This window comes from Hemiscyllium ocellatum, chromosome 23 (assembly GCF_020745735.1).
Source record: "Hemiscyllium ocellatum isolate sHemOce1 chromosome 23, sHemOce1.pat.X.cur, whole genome shotgun sequence".
Classification (NCBI taxonomy): domain Eukaryota; kingdom Metazoa; phylum Chordata; class Chondrichthyes; order Orectolobiformes; family Hemiscylliidae; genus Hemiscyllium; species Hemiscyllium ocellatum.
Window position 1 is genome coordinate 39,510,441 of NC_083423.1, and position 17,729 is coordinate 39,528,169.

General features: G+C 39.5%; 1 protein-coding gene across 9 annotated transcripts in view; it reads left to right on the plus strand.

Annotated features, from left to right (window-relative positions):
• anks1b (ankyrin repeat and sterile alpha motif domain containing 1B) overlaps window positions 1–17,729 on the plus strand; it is an 815,114-nt gene that overhangs the window by 374,037 nt on the left and 423,348 nt on the right. For 8 of the 9 annotated variants that reach the window (XM_060842911.1, XM_060842914.1, XM_060842910.1 and 5 more), the window contains exon 5: window positions 1,331–1,406. In XM_060842911.1, the coding sequence (XP_060698894.1) occupies window positions 1,331–1,406 (76 nt within the window). Of the gene's footprint in view, window positions 1–798; window positions 1,071–1,330; window positions 1,407–17,729 lie in introns of those variants that run through there. The other variant, XM_060842917.1, reaches the window with a different exon arrangement.

The window sequence follows — 17,729 nt, forward strand, 5'->3', positions numbered from 1 at the left end:
GGCCAAATGGCCTTATTCCATGCACTGACCATTCTATGATACTTTATTTTCTGCATTTGATTATAGTCTTTAATATTCCAGTGTAGTTGACATGAGGTGATTTTAATAATATTGGTCATCTTTTTGTAAATCACACCCAAGCGTTAAACATTGCATCAATTTGACTGGACAGTCCTGCTATTTCAGGATTACATATTTTAAATTTAGTTGCGTGCATCAAAGTTTCAAATCAAGTATTTGTCTTTTTTCAATTTCTCAACAATTTCTATGAAGTAAAATATTTAAAGAATTGACCAGCAATATGTCAAAAACAATTTTTCCTTTTGTATTTTTATTGTCTGTCCAAAAATTGAACAAACTGCCACTTTATTGCTACTGTAAAAATAGTGAGGACTTCAAGATACTATTGCACGGCTGTCATCTCCAGCCTGTCGAATACAGAATTTCAAAAATGAACCTGGAAATACTTTTTAATACAGTTCCCTGTGATATATTACTATTTATACTGGAGATTACTTGGTAGGGAAAATGACAACTTAATAAACAAAGGGAATGACTTATGTGCATCGAAACAAATTAACCTCAGAATCTTGTATGGAGTGATTGTCCCCAACAGCAGTAGCAAAACAAAACAACTTTTTTCCAGTTAAATTCCTGGAAATGGTGTGGCAAGAGATTTCCTTTGTTTGACATCATCAATTCCGAATCATTCAAGGAAGCAAGACAGGAAGAACCTTTTGAAAAGGCGAGGCTTTTGCATCCTGTGCATCCATTTTATACAAAACACAGCACATTGAATGCTGGTAAGAGCATTCTGTGGTTTAGCTGTCTTCCGTACCAATTATCTCCGTAACCACTTAAGTTTGAGAAAGCTGTTGATAAGTCTGCTGATATGCATTAAGCTGTGAAGAGACTGAATAACCAAAACCACAAAGAAATGTACTGAACTATAATATACTCTGGGCGCCCTCATTTTCAAACTCTGCACAGCTGCTTTTTGTGACGACCTTTAAGACATCAAGACTAGTCAGATCTGTGCAACCAGTTTGGAGATGCCAAAGGAGCAAAAGGTAATAATTTTGGTCATATCTAGAATTGATATATTTCAAATACAAGCATTACTTCTGCAATAAACACAGAATATTTACAGCATATGCAAAATGTGCTGAAATCCTAGAATACCATTCAGTGTACTTATTGTGAAGTTCACGTGAGGAATGAGACAGATGAATGATGTTAATAACTTGCTGCATTTATATAAATGTTCTATCTGTTATCAGTATCATGTATGTTGAGTGCAGTTATAAAAACCCACATCTGTGCTTTGTAGACAGAGAAGGGGAGTGCCCTGCATGAAGCTGCTTTGTTTGGGAAGCTGGATGTTGTTCGAATTCTACTAGAAGCAGGTAAGATTTATGTAACTCTTTTGTTCATATTTGCTACTAAAGTTTCTTGTTGGCAATTTTAAACCATAATTTTTTTCTCTTATATAACAGAGATTGAATTTTACAGGCATATATTTAGATTTATTGTAGATATAAGCATTCCGTTTTATTCATTGCCCGTGAACTTCTGTTGTTGCTTCTTCACATAGTCGTTGTATTTTTCTCATTTGTCATTGATGATGTGTTGGATAGTACATTAAGCTGAATCTGATGCCTCACTTGGGATAACAGCGGCAGCATTCTTTTCAGGTGCCAATATTACTTAATTCCTGTGGAAAGTAGATGACGTAGGGCAGCACGGTGGCACAGTGGTTAGCACTACTGCCTCACAGCACCAGGGTCCCAGGTTTGATTCCAGCCTCGGATGACTGTCTGTGTGGAGTTTACACATTCTCCCCGTGTCTGCGTGGGTTTCCTCCGGGTACTTCAGTTTCCTCCCACAGTCACAAAGATGTGCAGGTCAGGTGAATAGGCCATCTTAAATTGCCGATAGTGTTAGTCAGAAATGGGTGGGTTACTCTTCGGAGGGTTAGTGTGGACTGGTTGGGCCGAAGGGCCTGTTCCCACACTGTAGGAAATCTAATCTAATCTTTATATAGGTTTACGATTTTGATGAAAGCATGGTGATTTAACATTTTCATTGCTGATATACATGGTATCGTTCTTAATTGTTTTTTAAGTCACACAAAAGTGTGCCGATTCACACTTCTTTGGAAAGATCTTTCTCTGAATGAGCCACAACATTGCATAATACAAAAGTATATACAATACAGCAAGAAAATTAACTTCTGAAAGCATGTGACATACAGATACATATATTAAATAGGTTCCTAAACTATTGGAGATGCCATACTTTGAACACATACATGAGATATTAGAATTGATAGGTCAAAGTAGACCATTCTGCAAACTTTAGTAAGAATTACACTACCTTCAGTTGAAGAGCATCAGTGCAAAACCTAATGTCTTTGACTACTCTCAATTTCTAACAACATCACACCAAAATAGTTCACTTCTTTTCAAATGTAAAAGTTAGCAAGACTATGAATAGGTTCATGACTTGTATTTTGAGTTTTGGGATTTGTTGTTAATGAAGTTAATGTATGTCTCTGTATCAGAAGAGGCAGGAGTCTAATTTAGTGACATCTTCTGATATGTATTGAATTACATTTCTGTATTTATAAATACTCCCATTAAAAAAATGAATTAAAAGTTAGGTTAGTATTGTCTTACCAGACCATAGGACTGCTCTCTCGTTAGAGAGAGAGATTACTGGTGGTGGTTTAACCTAAGGGTCACCATGCCTCAGGAAAGGAAAGAGGAAAGAAGGTAACCTCAGCCGGTGTGAGGATTGAATCCATGGCCTTGGTGTCACTCTGGATTGTAAACCAGCCATCCAGCCAACTCAAAATGGTAGATTTTGTCAGTAGTGTTGAACCATTGTCCAAGTTAATTCATTAAAAAATATTAACAAGTTATAGCAGAGAATATTAAATTGTAGCATACAACTATATGTATGAGAAAAGAATCAGACTGAGTGATACATTGAAGAGAGTTAAGGAGTGGGGGCAAATCTTTCAACTACCTCCAGTAAGTGTGTACCACTTCTGATTTTTGTTCTGCTGACATTCAAAGGTGGAATATTGCAAGCAGTGATGAGATTCCTGGCACAGATGGTGTTGTCAGTGGTGTGAGCACTCTGAAAATCATAAATACGTTCCCTTCAATTCACTTACTTTCTGTCTGCCTATCCCTCATCCTGTCTTCACTCTGTATGGTTGTGTTGCTTGATTCCTGTGATAGCATTGTACAGAAGAACCTGAAGGAAGCTCCAGTAGATAAGATTAAAATGAAACTAGAATTAAACTGAAATGGATATCAGTAATTCATGCTGTTGTAATAGCCCCTAACATACATAAAAATATAACAAAACTATTTAATAAGTGTGAAAGATAAATAAATAAAACACCTCTGTTACATAATCAATATCATGAAACTAAAACCTTTTTACCAGTGGAATTGTCGACAACCATTCATAAATTGTTGACAGTGAGGAGGCTCGCTCTGAATAAATAAATCCTGTTTGAATGGGAAATGGATTTTGACAAATGCAAAAAAGTAAAGGCATATCCACGTTGTGAGAAAGAACTGCAGTATTTAATTTTGCTGAGAAAAAGAGACATGCTGTTGGAGCTTTCTGTCCGTCCTTAACGAATTGGAGGAGAGAATGCAACATTGCAAGAGGACCAATAATGTACACTGCATGAGAAAAGGCTGTTGATTGGCTGGCAAATTGACTCTGATTGGTCAAGGTGTTGCTGTGGGAAATGCACGGGGAAAGTATTGTCGTCCCCATTCTTTAATTTAATTCAAAATGACAAAATACCCAGCAGAGGAGAACACCCCAGTGTAATGATACATGCAACTCCCAGTATGTGTATATGAGTCACATTATGACACCAACTGATAATCTTAAATTGGTTGTTAGTTTAATCAGCACACTTGAGATTGTCCAATTGATGGTAACACATTTAATGTTAGCATTATGCTCTGAGGTTTGCAAGCCTGTTGTAAATAGCTGAACGTTTGGTATAATTTGCCAGTCTTTGGGATGTACAGGCCACATATCTGACCTCACACCAGTCCTTAGAATCTGCCAATTGCATATGAATTTTATCACATATTAGATATCTTTAGTGGCTCACAAGGGAAGAGTGATGACCATCATCAACTAAGCCATGCTTGGAAAACTCAGAACGTAGTGTCTAATATTAGATGTAATTTCACAATTGAACAGCACTTGCTGAAAAATCCCAAGTTCATCAAGAATCATGCTAACAGCCAATTTAAGATTATCAGTCTGGCTCGCATGTGACTCACATAGGTTTGATAAATGTGACATATATTAATGCACAAGGACCTGTTCTAGGAATTGTGCTTTTTTTTAAAACTAAAATTGTGTGAGACAAAAATTTACTGGACAAAACTTCTCTGGTGCATCCTCCATATCGACGTTCACTCATAGAGTCATACAGCATGGAAACAGACCCTTCGGTCCAACTAGACCATGCAAACCAGATACCCTAACCTAACCCAGTTCCGTTTGTCAGAATTTGGATCATATCCCTTCCTATTCATATACACATCCAGATGCCTTTTAAATGTTGTAATTGTACCAGCCTCCACCACTTCCTCTGACAGCTCAATCCATGCACACACTATCCTCTGTGTGAAAAAGTTATTCCTCGTGTCTTTTTAAATCTTTTATGCCATAGGTTTAAGGTGAGGGGGCAAAGATTTAAAAAGTTTTTGACTCCATCTTAGAAAAAAACATCTTGGCTATTTACTCTATCCATGTCCCTCATGATTTTATAACTTCTATAATGTCACTCCTCAATCTCAGGCCCAACCTTTTTAGCTTCTCCCTATAGCTCAAATCCTTGAGTCCCAGCAACATCCTTGTGAGCTTTTCTGCACGCTCTCAAGTTTAACAATATCTTTCCTACAGAAGGGCGAACAGAATTGTATACAGTATTCCAAAAGTGACTCACCAATGTCCTGTACAGTCACAACATGACATCCCAACTCCTATAGTCAGTGCACTGACCAATGAAGGCAAACGTGCCAAACACCACCTGCATCACCTTATCTACCTGCAACTCCACTTCCAAGGAACTCTGCATCTGCACCCCTACATCTGTTTGTCTGGCAACACTCCCAGGGCCCTACCATTAACTGTATAAAAAAGATTTAAAAAGGACATGAAGGACAGAGATTGATTCGTGTGTGGAATGAACTGCCAGAGGAATTGGTGGATGTGGGTACAATTACATTGATTAAAAGACATTTAGATAAGTACATGAATAGAAAAGGTTTGAAGGAATATGGACCAAACACCAGCAAATGGGACTAGCTTGGTTTGGGAACATGTTTGGCATGGACTAGTTAAACCGATTGGTCTGTTTCCATGCTTTATGACTCTAGATAATTCATTGTCTAAGAATGGCCATTACATTTTCTAGTTCCTGCTTTGGTTTGCCTTACCAACATGCAGCACCTCACATTTATCTAAATTCAACTCTATTTTGATCAATCAGAGTCACTTTGCCAACTAATTAACATCTGTCACTTGAACACTTTGAAATATAATTTTCTTGGAACTATCTTGATGAGTACAAAGCACAAAGCCTTGACAGCAAGTCTCTTCTTTTTTGAGCAGTTCTCAAATACTGTGTTCCACGAAATACCTAACTTCAGAATAATTTCTGAAAACATCCCCAAATAATGCAAAATGATGAAAAAGAAAGGACATTTCATCCAATGAGAACAGAATAAAAGTTAAACTCGGAAACACATGTCAACAGATCAAAGTAATCCAGTCATTGGACATTGTGGGCCTAGCTGTGACATATGTACTAATTGTCAGTATTTTGAGACAAAAGACAGCATTCCACCCAATGTTCTGGCTAGTTTGAATTTCACAGGAAACTCCTCCTATTCAAAGCAATTTGAACCGTAGGACAACAGAAAGGAAATGTGCCAAAGCTAGTCAAATGAGTTTGATACAGGGATAGAATTAACCAACAATATGACTTCTTTCCCACACAGACATGACAGAAAAAATCTGAACTAAACTTGTGGCTTGTTGAGAGCTGCAGTTTTAAATTTAGTTGAGCCTTAATTTTAACCTGAATTGGCATTTGCAAGAGGTGAGTCAAACTCCAAAATCATCTCTATGGTCAAGGCTAGTTGAACACCTGTGTATCAGTTCCACTAAATCATTTGACAGCTAATAGGCAGGCAGGAGCGGGGTTCCGGGTTGTACCACAGGCAGGAGCGGGGTTCCGGGTTGTACCACAAGCAGGAGCGGGGTTCCGGGTTGTACTACAGGCAGGAGCGGGGTTCCGGGTTGTACTACAGGAAGGCTGACTAGCAGCAAGTCCAGCCATAGAGCAGGGCTTTATGGAGAGCCATACAAAGGCAGATGGGAGGGAGCCTGGAAAAGTGACAATGTCAACTTCTCCATTCGAGAGTCCCTGCCCTCTGCTTTCACCTTCCAGAAAGCTACAATGACGTCTCACTAATACTGCTGTTTAAAATTGTAGTCAGACCCTGATTGTATTGTTGGATTCAGATTTATAGATTGGAATAAAGCATTTTCAGGTGACTATCCAATTTTACCCATGTACCTGTTCATTGGAAACTAAGTGGATAAGATTGAAATCATCCTTATATTTACAGGACTAAACCATTAAAGGGCAGGTTTTAAAAACTCTAAAACTAACTGCAGCCATGTGTTATGTCCAAAGAAGCATCATCTGTGGTACTGGGAAAGTATGTGTCTCTTAATGTATTGACAGTCCGCAGTCCTGTGTCTGTTTTAATAATGAGTTACAACACAGTTTTTAAAAAAAAACAAAATGTTTATTAAAGATTAGATTGTTTTTACACTCATGCCCATACACCACGATTGTAGATGGATACCCAAAGCTTATTGCACTCAACCCATTCCAGACCTGTCAGTTCTTCGTCTCCCACCTTTAGGCTACAATTTGATCTCCCTTCCAGCTGCAGTATTCCATAGTGCAATTTTGTAATCTTTCACTATGTTCAGTACCCATCAAGCTGTCCCTGGGTCTGCTAAATGTTCTGATCTCAAAGTTGCACGTACTTTGGATGAAAAATGTCATAAAAAGAGAATAGACGTTCTAGTTAGGTGAGACAATGATTGCTGATAATGTGTGCTTCGGCCCTCTCGTCAGACATTTTCTCAGTCTTTCACTTTCAGTTTCTTGAATTCCCCTGAAATAATCCAAAAGTAAAACAAAGGAAATGTCATCTTTTGTTGTCAAATTGATTTCTTAACTATAACCCAACTTTTGTCTCTAACAGCAGAATGCATCACTTAAGTTTGAACCTTTTGTCACTGTGTTATTCTGAGTTTGGAAGGAAGATAGAGCAAGTTTTGAATAATGCTGAACCTCGGTGAGATTGCCATATTTAGGATTTGATCACGATGTACAGCTGTGATGTTTCTTTTCAACCTATTGGTGTACAAATAGAGCACTGAGCTTTTTTCGATAATTTTAATAGTATTTTTCAATTTGTTTATAAATTTATAATGAAGGTTGCATGAGGATCATTCAGTGACCAGGAACAGGTCTTGCATTACAGCAATTAACATCCACACTAATACATGACAAGTGACTGGAACAGAGCCTGTTAATAAGTTACTCAATTATCTAGTAACTGAAAATGTGGTTCAGAGGAACAAGAAATACCAGAGACTATTATTAAACTCTTCAAACGTGTAATCATTTCCTTTCCTAATCTAAGAGAATATTGTAAATTTTCCACGTTCAAGGACATCCCATTGTTTTGCAAGTAAGTGAGTGAATGATGTCATGTAGGTAAGTGTTTGCCCAGTGAGATTCCACTACCAATTATGAGATACAAGAACAATTAATCTGGTTTTTCGTGTCATCAGTTCAGGGATAAACCAGGTCCAGTGTGCTGTAAAGGCTCATCTGTTTCTGTTGGATCTTTTGTGTCCTACTAAGGAAATACCGTGTCAGAGTTTAACTTCTGATTTGAAAGACAACAGCTCCTGGAATGTAGCACTCTGTGCAAATTGTCAACTACATTACCTGCTCGACCATGGAGTAGAGCTTGAATCCAGAACATGATTCGAGCCAAAAATACTACCAAATAACATTGAATCATCTCAATGTGAATAAAGGCATGCTTGACATACCGACGTGCCCATCACTGTGTGGACTGCCACTAAGTCTTGGACAAAGGTGAATGCGACAGTGATCCAATTTTACTTTCAAGTATGCAGTACTGTTTGTTTGTAAGCACACTTTTTTAAAAAAAATACATTGTGGGTGGCATGGTGGCACAGTGGTTAGCACTGCTGCCTCACAGCACCAGAGACCTGGGTTCAATTCCCGTCTCAGGCGACTGACTGTGCACATTCTCCCCGTGTCTGCGTGGGTTTCCTCCGGGTGCTCTGGTTTCCTCCCACAGTCCAAAAATGTGCAAATGAATCAGCCATGCTAAATTGCCCGTAGAGTTAGCGGAAGGGATTAATGTAGGGGAATGGGTCTGGGTGGGTTGTGCTTCGGCAGGTCGGTGTGGACTTGTTGGGCTGAAGGGCCTGTTTCCACACTGTGAGTAATCTAACTCTAATCATGTTTCTTGTAAAAAAAAATCTTATTCGCAAATTCAGCATAGTCTTTGGTTAAATGGCTTCCTTCTGATTTGTCAAATGTTAGATTCTCACTGCAAAGAATTGGACCCCATTTATTGTATTGAAACACTTTTAGTTATACACAAATGAAAGCTGAATCTCTAGTGAACCATTGAACAAATATTATACTTCCAGAGGTGCCATCTTTTGGATGATATTTTAAACCACTTCGGTGGATATGTCATCCCATATGTCATCGATAGTGTCATCCCAATGACACTATTTTTGTAGAAGAGCAAGGGAGATATCTCTGGTGTCCTGGCCAATATCTATCCCATAAGCAGACTTTCTGGTCTTTTTCCCACTGCTGCTCATGGGATTTTGCTGTCTGCCAATTTTCTGTTGCACTTCTTACATTACAGTCGTGATTGTATTTCCAAAGTGTTTCAATGGACGTAAAATGCTTTGAGGCATCCAGTTGTCATGAAATGCACTGTTTAATGCAAGTGTTTTTTAAATTCTTTTTCTATTGAAAGTGTCTGTCATCCTGTCAGAGAAATTATAGAAAAAACAATGTTTTCTGAAATGCCAGAAAATGCGCTGTGCTAAACATAAAAAGGTTCTGAAGGGGAATATTTGCTCAAACCTTTAATGGCTTCAGTAGTTACATCCATTTTCATCACTTTTGATGTCTGTCGCTGCTGTACATTTTTGTTTGCGTGAGGTTTTTCCAAAAGACCAGGAGATATAGGAGCAGAAGGCAGAAATTTGACCCATCGAACCCGCTCTGTTGTTTGATGAAATCATGACTGATCTGATTATTCTCAAATCCACATAACCTTCAATTCCATTACTGATTAGAAATCTGATTCTCAGCCTTGAGTGTACTTAATGGCCCAACCTCAATAGCCCTCTGTGATAAAGAATTCCACAGATTCTGAGAGAGTAAATTCTTCCACATCTATGTCATAAGTGGGTGACCCCCTAGTTTGAGCTTATGCCCTCAGGCCGTAGGATGTTCCATAAAGGGAAACAATCTCTCATTGACCCTGCCAAGCCCCCTGAGAATCTCCTATGTGTCAATAAGCTCTGCTCGCTCATTCCTTTTGATTCAAATGAGTACAAGCCTAATCTACTGAACTTCGCCTTTCAAGAAAATCCCACCATTAACACTATCAACCTAGTTAATCTTCTGTGGACTGCCTGCAGTGCCTTAGTTAGGCTTTCCAGTTGGACCAACTGGAGCTCATCTTCTCTACCTAATCTTTTTCCTTTTTTCTCCCTGTTTTCCTCCCCTCTCCTGGCCCGTACACCTGGCCCCAGCCTCTGAAACGGGGTGGGTGCTCGGGAGCCTGGAGCAAGGGCGACAGCGACCAGTGGCTTGAAGTGGGGATGCCCGTGACCAGCAGCTGCAGGCAGAGTGTGGCAGCAGCAGCTCAGTGCGGTGACTGGGGGCAGCTAGTGGTCAGACCACGTAGAGGCTGGTGTGGAGCATCCTTGGAGAGAGAATGTGATGTTTGTGCTTTTAACTTGTTGTTTTTCTGATCTATGGTTATACTGTGTATAGCTGTAATATAACATTTTGTTTTCTTCATTTCTCTATTCTGTAACTTAGGATTGTACCTCGGTACTTTTGTACTTAAGATGGCACTGTGTTGGTGACATTGTTGCACTGTAACTGAAGTGCTGTACCTAGGTCCCTGTGTATCTAAGATGGTGCTGTAAGTGGTGACTTGACAACTTTCATTTGAGAACATGCAACAATAAAGCTAATTCATTCACTCATTAAGATGAATGATAGTTCACAGTATTCCAGGTACATTCTGAACAGAAGCAGAAATTTCTGGAGAAACTCAGTGGGTCTGGCAACATCTGTGGTCCTGGAAGAGGCACAGCAGGTCAGGCATCATCTGAGGAGCAAGAGAGTTGACGTTTCCGGTATAACCCTCCCCAGTCCCGATAAAGGGTTATGCCCAAAATGTCGACTGTCTTGCTGCTCAGATGCTACCTGACCTGCTGTGCCTTTTCCAGCACCACACTTTATCGACCCTGACTCCCTAGCATCTGCAGTCCTCATTATCTTATAGCATCTGTGGAGAGACAATTGAGTTAATATTTTGAATCCAGTGATTCTCCTTCTGAATGGTTTGAATGGTGTCTTGTATAGTTTAGCACGATCTTCCTATTTTTATGCTTCATTCCTCTTAAAATAAAGGCCAACATTATATTTACCTACTCTATTACTGTCTGAACTTGGAGGGTAACTTCCTGCAAAAGTGTATAATCCACATTTCCCCATATCCTATTCTTTCTGTCAAGTATTTTTGTTCAGCCAACCTGCCTATATCTGTCTGTGTAATCCTCACTACCTGGCTTGTCATTTATTTTGGTGTCATGCACAAATTTGACAACAGTACATTCATTTCTGCTAGCCAAGTTATTGATATGTATTGTAAATTGTTGTGTCCCTTGCAGTGATCCCTGTGTCAGACCACTAGTTACAGGTTGCTATCCTGAAAATGATACCCTTATCCCAACACTCTTCTATTAGTTAGCCAATCCTCTGTCTATGCTCATTTATTATCCACTGCAGCATGGGCTGTTTGCTTACTCAGTAGCATTATGTCTGCTACGTTAATGAAAACCATTTTGAAATCCAAATATGTAAAATCTATTCAGCTCTCCTTTATCCTGTTTTTTTTAACCACCTCAAAGAACTCTGACAAGTTTGTCAGGCATGATTTCACCTTCATGAAGCCTCTGCTTGATTACACTGCCTTATTGGATTGTTGGAAGATAACAACCAGTGCATCCATTATTTCTATAGTAACATGCTTTAAAATCCACAGTTACAATGCATCTAAGTGTATGGGATTTACCAGTCTTTAGCCCCAGTAGATTTCCCAGCATTCTTTCTTTCTTTAGTAATAGTCACTGTGTTTATTTGCCTCCCTTCCTATAGCCCTTTGATGGTTAAGTATTTTTGAACATCTGTTAGTGCCTTCTGCTGGGAAGTCTGGTGCAAAGTACTTCTTCAACTCCTCAGCCCTTTCCTGATTCCCTGTTGTAACCTTCCAGGCCTCTTGTTCTGTAAGGGGCCTATGTTCACTTTGGCACCTCGATCCTTTTTTATATTTTTAAAAAGCTCTTACTGTCACTTTTTATATTACTTGCTGCTTTGCCCTGAAGACTAGTACTCTATGCAGAATCTATAACATTCTGAAAAATCTTGTTTTAAGAATACAAAGACTTAACATTCTCCTCTTTAATTATTGTGTCATGAATTATTTTTTCAGGTTTTGTTATGTTTGTCAAATTCTAGTGAACTCCTCACTCATGAAGACCCAAGCCCATCTCGTGGTTGTGATGTGGGAGCTGGAATGTTGAGGTTTTCTATAACCCCTGTGATTACTGCTTTGGAGTATTCACACAACATCCTATAAGATCATGTGATAAAGAAGCAGAATTAGGCCATTTGGGTCATAAAGGCCACTCTGTCATTCAATCATGGTTTGCTTCTTAAACCTGTACTCCTATCTTCTTCCCTTGATCCCCTTATTAATTAAGAGCACTTAATGACTTGACCTCCACAGCCTTCTATGGCAATGAGTTTCACAGATTTACCACCTTCTGGCTGAAGACACTCCTTTGTGTCTCAGTTCTAAAAGGTTGTTCCTTCACTCTGAGGCTGTGCCCTCAGGTCCTGGTTTCTCCGATTAGTGGAAACATCTTCTCTATATCCACTCTATCCAGGCCCCTCAGTGTTCTGTAAGTTTCATTCAGATCCCCTCCCATCCCACGAAACTCCATCGAGTACAGACCCAGAGTCCATAACCACTCTTCATATGATAAGCGCTTCATCTCCAGGATTCTCCTTGTAAACCAAGGCCAGTCTATCTTCCTTTGGTACGAGGTCTAAAACTGCTTTCAATATTCTAAATACATTCTTATACAGCGTCAGCCGTAAATCCCTGCTCATGTATTATAGCGCTCTTGAAATGAATGCTAACCTTTCCTATCCAAACTGTTAACTGAACCTTAAGAGAATCCTGAACTAGGACTGCCAAGTACTTTGTGCTTCAAACTTCTGAATCCTTTCCCTGTTTAGAAAATAGTGCACACCTATATTCTTCGTATCAAAGTGCATAACCTCAGAGTTTTCCATTGTATTCCATCTGCCACTTCTTTGCCTACTTTCCAAGCCTGTCCAAATCATTCTGCAGCCTCTCCGCTTCCTCAATACTACCTGTCCCCCTAGTGATCTCCGTGTAGGCTGAAAATCTAGCAACAATGCCCTCAGTTCCTTTGTCCAGATTGTTAACATATTATGTCAATGGTTGTGTTCCCAACATGGACCTCTGCGGAACTCCACTCGTCATCAGCAGCCATCCTGAAAAAGACCCTTTATCCCCACCCTCTGCCTTCTGCCCATCAGCCTTACCACTAACACTGTGGGTTCTTATCTTATTTAGCAGCCTCCTGTATGGCACCTTGTCAAAGGCCTTCTGGAAATCCAAACAGATAATGACCACTGGTTCTCCTTTGTCTAACTTGCTCATTACTTCTTCAAAGAATTCAAACACATCTGTCAGGCATGGCCTCCCCTTAAAGCTATGCTGACTCAGGCCTATTTTACCAAGTACTTCCAAGTACGACACAATCATGCCCTTAATAATGGACTCTTAAAAATCTTATCAACAACTAAATAACTAGCCTATAGTTTCCTGTCTCCTTCCTCCCTCCTTTCTTAAACAGGGGTGTTACATTAGCAATTGTCAAGTCCTCTGAAAGATTGAGACCAAAGTCTCTATAATCTCCTCATGCTATCATTTTCAGAATTCTGGGGTGTAGTCCATCTGGATAGGGTGATTTATGCATCTTCAAACCTTTTTAGCTTCGTTATCACCTTCTCCTTAGTGTTTGCCACTACATTCACCTCTGCCTCCTGATGATCTTGAAATTCTGATATTCTGATATTCCACTGCAAAAACTGATGCAAAGTACCAATTCAACTCCTCCTTCATTTCTTTCTTCCCATTAATACACCTACAGCCTCATTTTCCAGCAGTCCAATGTCTACTCTTGATGATCTCTTAGTTTTTAGATATCTAAAAAGATCTCTTCTAATCTTATTTTATATTACCTGCTAGCTTACTAGCTAGGTGTTTGTTTCCCCCTTTATTGCTTTTTTTTAGTTGTTCTCTGGTTTTTAATTCCCAATTCTTTGGCTTCAAATTTATCTTCAATATATTGTATGCCTTTTGTTTTGCTTTTCTGCTGTTTCTGACTTCCTTGTCAGCCATAATTGCCTCATCCTCCCTTTGGGATGTTTCTTCTTCCTTACAGTGGATTTTTGCTGGTTCTCCTTGAATTATTCCAGAAACTCCTGCCATTGCTGCTCCACCATTCTCCCTACTAAACTTTCCTTCCAGTCAACTCTGGCTAGCTCCTCCCTCATGCCTTTGTAGATAGTTTTGCTCAATTGTGATACCATTACATCTTATTAAAACCTCTCCCTCTCAAGCTGCAAGATGAACTCTATCATCTTTTGGTCACTGTCTCGAAGGGTTCCTTCACCTTAAGCTCCACAATCAAGTCTGTCCATTACATGTCAGCAGATCTAAAATTGCCTATTTCCTAGTGGCCTCTACCACAAACTGCTTAAAAAACTACCATGTCGACATTCCATCAATTTCTTTGCTTGGGATTTGTGACCAACCTGATTTTCCTAGTCCACCTGTATTTTGACATCTCCCATGATTATTATAATAATGCCTTTCTTACATGCCTTTTCTGTCTCATGATTTATTTGCTGCCTCACATCCTGACAATTGCTCAGGAACCTGCACGCAATTCCCATCAGCATTTTTTTTCACTTGTGGTTGTTCCACTCTACCCTTTCAAATTCTACACTTTCTGACTCTATAGTATTTTTTGCTATTGATTTCATTTCATTTTTTACTAACAAGGCAACTACACCATTACTCTTCATCTTCTTGTACTTTGGATAGGACACATATCCTTGGATATTTAGTTCCTAGCCTCGAACCCCTTGTAGCCACGTCTCTATGATACCCACAATATTGTACCCAGCAATTTCAATCTGCACTACAAGCTCATTTACATTGTTTTGTATACTGTGTCCATTGAAGACACCCTCAATCCTACCCCCTTTTTCATTGTTGACCCTTTATCTGCTGTGCCTAAAGTTAGATTCCTGACCATTTACATACTCTCTGCCCTATTACTTGTTCTGGAAGCTTTCATAACCTTGCTGAGCCCTACCTCCCTTTAACTATGTCACAAGCTTGAGTCACAGACTGCAACAGCAGGATCCTGGGCTAATCTAGACTTGCCTGACGTTCTGAAGTTACAGCTAGATACAGAAGAGCAATGACAGTGATGCTGACAGTTTCTCTTCTTCCCACTATCAGTTGTTTACAAAATCCAACACTGCGCCTTTAAGTCCTCAGAGAACTTTGCATGTGACTCATGTACCAATAAAGGAAATGAACATATGTACAAATAACATTGATTTTAAACAGAAAATGACATCCACTATGGAGGGACAGAAACTGAGATTCTTATTTGAAGCTTATGAAGCCTGAGGATGGCTCAAGGGAGTGAGCTGAGAATTTGTACAGTTTGTACTCTGAGAGAAATGAAGTGGAAAGCCAGTATATAAACATATCATAAAATGAGCCCATAGTAAATTTTAAAAGCTGGAATTCTGTTGCTGACAACACTTTGTCAGGAAAGGAATGCAGTTTCCTGTTCAGGGATGTTTGACTTAGCAGTTCCTCATAACTTAAGTCATAGCTAATGTCAGTTTGAGTTATGGTAGAGGTCACAATAGCATTCTAAAGTTAATATCATCCTCAGAAAATCTATTAACCAGCTTATAATAAAGTGTTGCATGTCAGAAAGCACTCAAACAAAATGCTGTATAATACTGGTTGATGGTTGCTAGTAGTTTATTGTTCTTGAATAAAGAAGTAAGATAACGTTGATGATAAATCATTTCAATTTAGCTCATTACTTTATACCATAATTATCTTCTAGAGGTATGTCAAAATTTATCATAGTGGATATGAGGAAATTAATAATATTACTTCAATAATTTCCTCCTCACAGGGCAATGTTGCAGTTGTAGGCCATGAAACTGAAAAATTATATAAGCAAAACATCTATTTTCAGACCTGAATGTAACACCTTAAAATATATTCACCATTTAGGTCTTGGAAACAAAGTGTGGAGTTTTATGTTTAGTTTTGCAGTCATGGAAACAGAAACACTTGGAGCAACAGTAGGCCATTTGGCCCCTTAAGCCTGCTCGGCTATTGGATTATACAAAGGCTGGTCTGATTGTGGCCCTGATTCCACTTTCCATTCATCCCTCACCAACCCCTGGCTCCTTTGGTGCTTGAAAACTTACTCAATGCAGCATAAAATATATGCAGTTGGCCAGCCTTCCTGCTTCAGGCAGAAGAGAATTCCAGAGTTAAAGACTGTCTAAGAGAGAAAAAGTTCTTTTCATCTCCAACTTACATAGGCGATTCCTAATTTGTAAACCAAGTCCCTCCGTTGTAAGCTGCTCCAGAAGGGGAAACATTTCTTCAATATTGTCTTCACTGGTGTCATTGTGTTTTCCACCCAAACTGGCTTGAGATGGTGGAGCTAAACCACTCGTTGAACTGCTGCAGTTCATCAGCTGGGAGTATGGCCACAAAGCCTGTTCCAGGGTTGCAAGCTCATGACAGTGAAGGAACAGGATTATAGAGGAGAAGTTACAGGTCTGCATCTGATGGTTTTGCCCTTCTTGCTGGTGGTTCTGAGTTTGGAAGGCACTTTCCAAGTAACCATGGTGAGGTTCCCCAGTATGATTTATATATTTGCATTGTGCGTTGGTGGATGGGGTGCTGATCAAGTAGGCCTGGATGGAGTCAAGCTTCTTGAATGTTGTTGGAGCTGCACCCACCCATGTAAATGGAGAGCATTCCGTCACATTCCTGACTCTACGTTTGTGGCAAGTCTTTGGGGAGTCGGAAGATCATGTCACATGTTAGTATTTCACCTCTAAAACCTGGGGTTAAATCAAGGTTAAAATTACATGTAAAGCTTTTCTTCCCTCTTCTATATTTAAAGATTGAAATGAACCTGAGTGGGCTGTAACTAGTTGAGTAACTTCTCGTTCTTTCTGAGCAAAACTGTAATGGTAGACTTCAGATGTGGCACCTGAGTAGATTTATGGGATTTTTCTCAAAGCAAGACGCAGCACATTTTGCAGAGGCATTAATCACATACTTACTCTTTTACTAGCACAAAAAAGACTCAGCAAAGGCCAGTTTTGGGGACTACTACCTTGCACTGCAAGAACATCTGAAAGAAATCTGATATGATTTTGTGTCGAGCCATTTTTCCGGTTTTAGGTTTGACTGCACAGAGGAGACATGGGGTCGATTGCATGGCAATCATGTACTGCCTTGAGAAGATCAGGAGGCAAACCTACTTTTGTCCTACGTTCCAGGCAAGATGGCTTCCCCACCCCCACCCCCACCATCAGTGTTCCCAAGGGCCGGCACTGGCTTGTGATCAAGGTGTCTTACGTTCTGTTACCACACAGAACCGAGCCATGTGTTGTTGCTGGCAAGACATGTTACCTGTCGATGATCTTTACAAAATGGGTGAACTTCATGTGGAGGCATGGCGATTACTAGAGAATGGGGCAGCATATAATAATGCACTCAGGAGCCAATTCAGGCTAACTCCTGACCTACTGGTTGCGGGCTAGCTTATTTTTATCTAAGGCTATAAATGAGAAAGGGAATTTCCTCATTCAACGTTCTTGGGCAAAATTTGTTTTAGAGTGAGGTTGATAAACTTGGTGCAATTTATTTTCGTAAATTGAACAATTATCCTCTCAGGATTGTCTCCTATTTTTCAATTAAGAATGTAAATTAATCAGGAGGTTTCTAAGAATGCTCGCTGATTAAATGAGAAAGCATTGCTGCAAGCTTAAAAAAAAATCAATAACACTTGGGAAACAATAATGCACTGGAGAGAACCAAGAAATAATAACTTCTCAGAAAGCG